This window comes from Poecilia reticulata, linkage group LG5 (assembly GCF_000633615.1).
Source record: "Poecilia reticulata strain Guanapo linkage group LG5, Guppy_female_1.0+MT, whole genome shotgun sequence".
NCBI classification, from domain to species: domain Eukaryota; kingdom Metazoa; phylum Chordata; class Actinopteri; order Cyprinodontiformes; family Poeciliidae; genus Poecilia; species Poecilia reticulata.
The window spans coordinates 15,043,635-15,051,169 of NC_024335.1; the positions used below are offsets into that span (position 1 = coordinate 15,043,635).

At 36.9% G+C, this 7,535-nt stretch overlaps 1 protein-coding gene across 2 annotated transcripts in view; it reads right to left on the minus strand.

The window, feature by feature from the left end:
* cdh22 (cadherin 22) overlaps positions 1 to 7,535 on the minus strand; it is a 159,229-nt gene that overhangs the window by 46,503 nt on the left and 105,191 nt on the right. For both annotated transcript variants that reach the window (XM_008409225.2, XM_008409223.2), the window contains one exon: positions 5,427 to 5,546. In XM_008409225.2, the coding sequence (XP_008407447.1) occupies positions 5,427 to 5,546 (120 nt within the window). The remainder of the gene's footprint in view (positions 1 to 5,426; positions 5,547 to 7,535) is intronic.

Below are 7,535 nucleotides of genomic sequence, written 5' to 3' on the forward strand. Positions count from 1 at the left end.
ATAGAGAGAGAGAGAGAGAGAGATATTTTTTTTTTTGTGGGGGTACCTTTGTCAAGGCTGTCTTCTTCTTTAACCTGCTGAGTAATCCGTTTAACCCAGGAGATTAACAACTCTTCACATCCTGCTTTCTGTACAACTCTAATTTAAAAATGTTAATGTGGAACCTGATCAAAAAAGCTGATATTCTAAATGTACTTTTATTTTTAAGTAAGTATGTCAGGAATTTGTTTCTTTGATTTTTAAGGGGCATCTTTTTAGTTTTATAAAGAAGTATTAATGAATGTGTTACTTGTAAATAACCTACATTGTTCATAAATTGGCTTATAAATATAAAGTTTGGAAATGCAGGACATGCAATGTAGTTATGTTGTTGTTTTGAGCCTAGATTTGGCAGAGAGTTTTCTTCTGGCTGTGTGATCTTAAGTGAGGTGTGAAAATGGTTTTGTGCTTTTGCACTCACTCGGTCCAAAGACTTGCTGAAGAATATATTTATGTGGAGCCTACTCATGTATATTTGTTTTACTGAATATTTTTTTTAATTATTTTTAAAAACAGAATAATCCTGACTGAGCCAGTCTCAGCTGCTTCTGTTCATCTGTACCTTGTCAATGCATAACAATGCACTGTCTCTATCAAAAATAAGAAGCAAATCAGACCTGCTTTATACAAAAAAAGCTTATATTTCTCAGACAATTTATTTCATTATGTTACAGCTCTTAATTAACCTTGATCAAAAATACTGGCATTCATTTTTTTAATATAAAAATGTAACGTACAACAGAAAAATCAAGAACACGTTTCCAGAGCAGAAATTTCTGAGAAAATCATCAGTTTTGATTATTGGAAAATAAAAAGTCATGAAGAAACCATTGTAGGTTCAGGGTTCTTTAAAATGTAAACTTTTTTTTTACTGTTTTGCAGGGTAGGGGAAACCCACATACCATCTTTGATTGGCTAGTCACACGCTTTTGCTATTGATCTCAGCCAATAAGCTGCTGATTTGAATGGAAGAGATATCTAATCAAAATTGCCAACACAACATTGGAAGCTAAGAGAGAAGAAAATATAATTTTCCAGTTGGTATACTGTTGTGCAGCTGCAAACTTTCTCCAGAGTTTATGTACAAAGGATTCTTTAGTAACAGAAAGAGAGTAGCAGATAACAGGACCACTTAGATGACCAGAAGCACTTTAAGTCTGCAGGAAAACTTTTTAGTTTAGGGGTGACTTTCAGAACAATTATTATACATAGCACAAAAAAATGTTTTAAATCTTATGTGATGGATTTGAAAGGCCTTGTTGTCCATTGCACGGTTACGTCTGTTCCACTGCACTCTACATGTAACCTGTCACATGAAGCGTGAAATTCTGCATGACACTACCGGCACACAGATCAGGGTCTGCCTGGCCCTGCACTGTGTCGCTGTGGCTGGGTTGAGCACGCTGTGACAGTGACCAGGCGGGTCTTGTCTCAAACAACATTCAGATGTGGGCAAAATCCATGTACCAGTCACCAGATCCACATCACACTCAGAGGAGATTACTCCACATGCACCAGTTCTGCACTATGCTGGGATCATGACCCTCCCTGACATCTGCAAAAAAAGTCTTTTGACTCTGATCCGGTTCAGGTCTGGGTCAATTCGGTCAAATAATGAAATAAGGATTCTTTTTCTGTGCCACATTTGGGCCAAATGCAATATATTTAGATCACCTGTGGATTTGGTGTGGAACTGTAATTCAGATTAGGCATAATTTAATTACACTGAAGTTCAGGGTTCACAAATGACCCCATGACAACAACTCACAAGACAGAAGCTCCTAGCCTTATTGAAAAAAGGGACAAAAGCTTAAAACGTATAAAAGTACATATTTCAAACCATATACGCCAGTCAAAAGAAAAGAAAAGGTGTCTACACACGTTCCAAATCACATCTGTTGATAGTCAATGCTGTGGTGTAGGACTATAACAAAGTAATGTGAATGAACAGCATTACTTAACATCCCTGGGTATCTCATCAGGTAATAGGAACAAACTTTGCATGCCAACATTCAAATGGCAATATCTTCTTCAGTTTATTTAGGTCTTTATGTTTGACATCTTTAGAAAGCTTAGAATCCACAGTTTCATAATCTGTAAATAACTTGTTCCTGGTTTTGTCATGGTCAGTCACAAGTGCTGAAGCAGCTCAGTTATTCTGCAGACGAGCTGAACGGGAGAGGCCTTGTCACATTTGGCGCTCTGCCCATAAACCATTTTATGGCTTAGTTGTAATAAAATGAATAATATATATGGATAGAATAAGAGCATGGCAATTCCATCCTGAACAGCATTACAACTCTTCTGTGATGGTAAGAGCACACTCATGCCTAAGAAGTTAATATCCAGAAAGCATGTAAGGAATATAGTGTACTCTTTTAATACTGGGGAAGCATTTAAGACCAGCCTGTGCAGTGATGTGATGGTTAGAACTGGTTCCTTAAAAGGTTGGGTCTCTGCTGGCGCATTTCTATGAGGAGTTTGAATGTTCTCCTTGTGCATGCGTGGGTTTTCTCAGGACACTTCTCCTCCTACAGTCCAAAACTATGCATGTTAATTTAAGACTTTTAAAATGACCTTTGGTGTGAGTTTGCATGAACAGTTGATGACATCTATGTGTGTCTGTCCTGTAGTCAACTAACACTATCTCCTTGTTGTAGTCCAACCCTTCTCCACTGACAGGACAACACAGATTTGCATGCAGAAAAGATAAGTGAGGGTGAGCAGAGTTTTAGATAGGAGTCTAAGCCAGAGCATGTTTTATTGTTGGGGTGGAAAAAATACACTTTGCCATGCAACTAGGTGATGTCAGCCACCTTTAGTGCTGGGTCATGTTTCTACTACTACTTAAGATAAAATACATGCAGTAATATGACTTAGAAGAAACAAATCATGTTTCTTTTTTAATATTTTTTGTTGTTTTTCAATTGTCTGTTTTCATCAGGAAAACTGAGAGTCTAATTCCATGTTCTTACGGCTGTTCTGCAGTTTGGGCTTTTACAGCCAATATAAAAATTGAAAAGACTGAGTTTTAAGACTGAGATGTCAGCTTCCCTTTTATGGCTGTCACAGTACCATTGCTTTGGCCTCTGTGCATAGAAACTGATGATCCATACATAGTGTATTGCTGCATTCACATTTTCATAGGCAGTGCCATTTTGCTTTGATGTTGCAGCAGACAAATGTGGCGTAGACAAAACTGAGATAACTCATTTACCTCTAAAAATAAAATCGAATATAAACAGAGCGTCTTTTTTCCTTTTTGTGTGGTTTCTTATCTTTCAGTGTGTTGAAAAAAATGGAAAATTCATGCATCAATGCTTTCCTTGTATGGATATTGACCTTCATTTTGCCCATTATCCTGTCCCTTAATAGCAAGCAACTTTTTAGTCATGTCTGTGTAAATGATGCGATGAAGTAGAATGGTAGTTGTGAACAGGGAAATGGAACAAACCATCCAGTCTTCCAGCTTATCCCACCAAGGTAGAGTCATTTATCATCCAGGCACCCAGGTGGACCAAATCAAAGTAGTGGACACCAAAAAAGGAATCATTAAGACTTCAGAGCTTTCCCCTCGGGAGGGCATTCTGAAGCAGCACCATGCAAAGTTTCAACAGAAAGTCTGTATAGGTCATGTTATAATGATCTATAAGTTCCAGGTCTCAAGAGAAATGACAAATTTTCCATACGTAGACATGATGAAATGCTTCATCAACTGAAAATAAATGCAGAGATATAGTCAGAAATATAGAATAGCAGACTTTGATGTAATCTTAATGTTTACTTAAACCGATAAGCTTAAATCATTTTTTAAGGTTTTATGTATGTCCTTATCACCAAGCTATAAGAGGGGTCTGTGCAATGATCATATACTTGTATATTTCTTTTGAGTTTTGTAAGTTCATTTTTTGAATCTGTGTTTATTTTATACTTTTGTACACTTATTTCTGATATTCTATTGTCTGTGTCATTCACTTGCATTTTATTATTCTGAGTATGCTGCCATAACAAGTGAATTTCTCACTGTGGAATCAATACAGTCCAAGTCTACTATAGTATCTCAAACAATGTGCTTAAATAATTTATTTCTAAAGTTCAAATGAAATTTTGATTTATAAAAAAAAATAGCTTTGGACTTCCAAGGTGTATTAATGGAGCATTATTTGAAGATAAAGTTTGTGGAAGATAAAGCCGAAAACTGGGGAGTAAAGGACTCCAGCAACTTTCCAGTCTAGAATGCCTGAAACCGTGAAAGAGGCAAACCTTCAGAGTTGGAGGTTTTTCCGTACATCTACAACTGAGGACAGACAAATATTGTTAGTTTTATGCCAGCTGAAATGTGGCACACACATTCAAAATAACTCTTTGTTTGTCTTTTCAATAAACTGATTTTTTTTTCAACAAAACTCTTGGGGATTGTCAATATGTTCATTGTGCAAATCTGAGATTAGTCGGGGGTTTTTGTCAGTGAGTTTACCCTTAGAACTCTCCCATGTATGCCATTTTTAATTTTAAATATTTTTTTTTCTCATTGTTGAAGCATGAATACTGACCTCAAATATGGAAAGTGAGGCCATAGCTGCTTTAGATGTCCGTGGTTCTTTTCTAACCTCCTGAATAAGTCATTGGAGTGCCCTCAATGTAACTTTGGAAGGCTGATGACTCCTGGGAAGCTTTTAAGGTTCTTCCTGTTTGTTGGAGTCTCAAAGCCTTAAAAGGGCTTTGTAACCCTTTCCAGGCTGAGAGATATCAATGACTTTGTTTCTGACCTGTTCTTAAACGTGTTTTTTTTAATTCAAGTCAAGATTATCTTGTTTATTACATTTAAGCCAATTTGACGTTGTCTAACAGGTTCAGTAAGCACTGTCCTGAACCCATTAGTCTAGCAGGAAAGGAGGCCCTGGTGTGGGTAGATAAACTGAACCAAAAAAATTTTAATAATGACAGTTAATTTGTGACTTAACAACAGCCAGGCTATTTTTGGGTAGCTTTTTTCTTCCAATACATCGTATTATTTGAAAACAGATATTTTCAATAAACACGGATTATTATTGTTTGAGATTAAACTTAGTTTGGTGACCTAAAACATTAAAGACAGAAAGCAAAAACAGATGAATTTCATACAGATGCAAATAATTTTCCACTCCATATCTAACAACTGACACATTTATGGTGTTACGTTTTGCAGAAATTACACAGCATGATATTGCTAGTCACTGGAATGGAGCATCCTGGCAAGAATTGTATAGCAATGCATAACCAGTTGATCTTATGGTTTAGACTATGACCTTGAACATTTTGGTCTCTGAAAATTAATCTGATACTTAAGCACCCAGCACAGGAAAAAAAATGATTAATAAAAAGCAGCTTTTAGAGCTTCTTCTTACCAGTATGTCTATCAACAGTGAAGAACTTTTCTCCATCCAGTACACTGTAAACCACTCTTGCACTGCTGCCGTATGTAGGGTCGTCAGCGTCTGAAGCAGTAACCTTCATGACAGATGTTCCTGTAGAAGACAGACAGCATAATGTAAAAATAAAAACGGCAATGGAGACTCCAGAGCCGGAAACCCACTAGGGACTAGTCCTGGAATCATAAATCAGTGGAGGCTAGAGTCAAACACACTGGTGAAGTAGAGCTGTTAAGCATAAGACAGCTATGGTTTAGGCTTAGTTTGGTTTAACCCTTGTGTTTACAAATGGGGTCCAACCGACCCCACACCCATAAAACTTGTATCATTTGCCACAGTCCTCCATGTTTGCCTCAGTCCTCGCACGCACAATGGTGATGTCAGTGGTTGGTGGAACATGTATGGTTAAGCAAACGTTGAGAGCTAAAAGGTGATCTCTTAACATGCATAAAAAGTCATGTGTTTAATTTTGTACACCTACCAGCATTTGCATTCATACATATTTCATACTTTCGATATCAATACATTTGTGGGTTATGGCAGGAGTAAACAAATTCAACCTTTCTGAACATAATTTCCCCAACAAGTATTTTGAAGTTTCAAATTACCTTTTCACAATGCATATAAGCCGCAACATTACTAAGATTTTTTTTTCTTTTCATCTGCACAGACTGTCTCACAGAGGACAGCAAACATGGAGTTTTCTGTCAACATCTTCAAAGACTCACAAGCTACACAGATCTGGATCAAACAACATCTGATTACCAGCACTTAGGCAAAAAAAATCAGAATTTTTTGTACATGACATCAGGGTGTGTGGTGTATTTTTTATTTTTTTTCCCCCATCATTATTTTACACTCCGTGCGATATTTTTGTCTCCAGTGTGCATGCACAAGCCTCTGGCAACAGATACGCAGGCACATCGTCCCATTTAGTCACACATTTTAGCTAAATCTCAGCCCAGAGCTTTGTAAACTTTAAGTTCCTAATTAGAATGGTAAGAAATTACTGCATATTTGTTTCCCATCTGAGCACATTTTTTTTGCCTCTAAATACATTTGTAAAAGAAAAATGAAGGTAAAAAGAAGCAAAAAAGGAAGATGTTTGGAGACGTCACAGGTCTTAAAGGACACAGAGTCCGTCTCTGTCTCCAATCATCTGGCCAATTCTATGGGTAATTACTGGCAGCTGGTGTTGTCCAATAAAGGTCACCATTGTAGCCCGTCTTAGAGCCCTGTCATGCTACTGTCCAGCTACATAATGACCATATGCTAATGATGCTAATTAGTAGGAAGTGTCAGAGCACTGTTTGTTTCCTGTCATTGAATGGAGTTCCTAAGGGGAATAGGGAGAAGGGGCACTGGATTACCATTAAGGTCAAGCAAGCCATTAAATCACATGCCTTGGATTACCACTCCAAGGTGCCATCTGAACCACCTTTTTGTACCCTACTGTATGTAGGCCTGTATTGACCAAATGCATTGTGAAATCTTCAGTAAATTGTGGATTCACTTGCAGAATTAATTTAAAATAGCACTCATAAATATGCTGGAAAGAGGCTCTAGTTTGCATTTGAACCATAAAGTATAAAAAAAATAATGTAGCATTCCAGTTGAGCGATTAGGGAGGTATCGTACTTTAATGGAAATATGAGACTGTAAAAGGTAAGGTATTTTCAATTCTGGAAAAAGCCATAAATGTATCTYTTATTTACTCTGCTGATTATTCTGCCCATGCTGCCATGGGTCTAACAAAGCCATTTTATCTATGGGATTACTTGCTTATCTTAATTTTCCCAGGTAACACTCAGTTAGACATCGAGCTGTTTCTGGATACTGCTGGCAGCAGCGTCAGATGGTATGAAAGAACTATAGAAATGTAAATGTTTCTTTGATGTGTTTATATTAACTGGAGAAATAAATGAGTTTTACTCTTGGATTCCTATTTACTTTTAGGGTTCAAGAAAATTTTATGCAGGGAAAGTCATTACTTAGAGAATCTGCTGGCAGCACTAATGGAATTTTAAGTGTTTATGAACTTGTATGAACTAATTAAAAAAACACACACACATATATATATATATA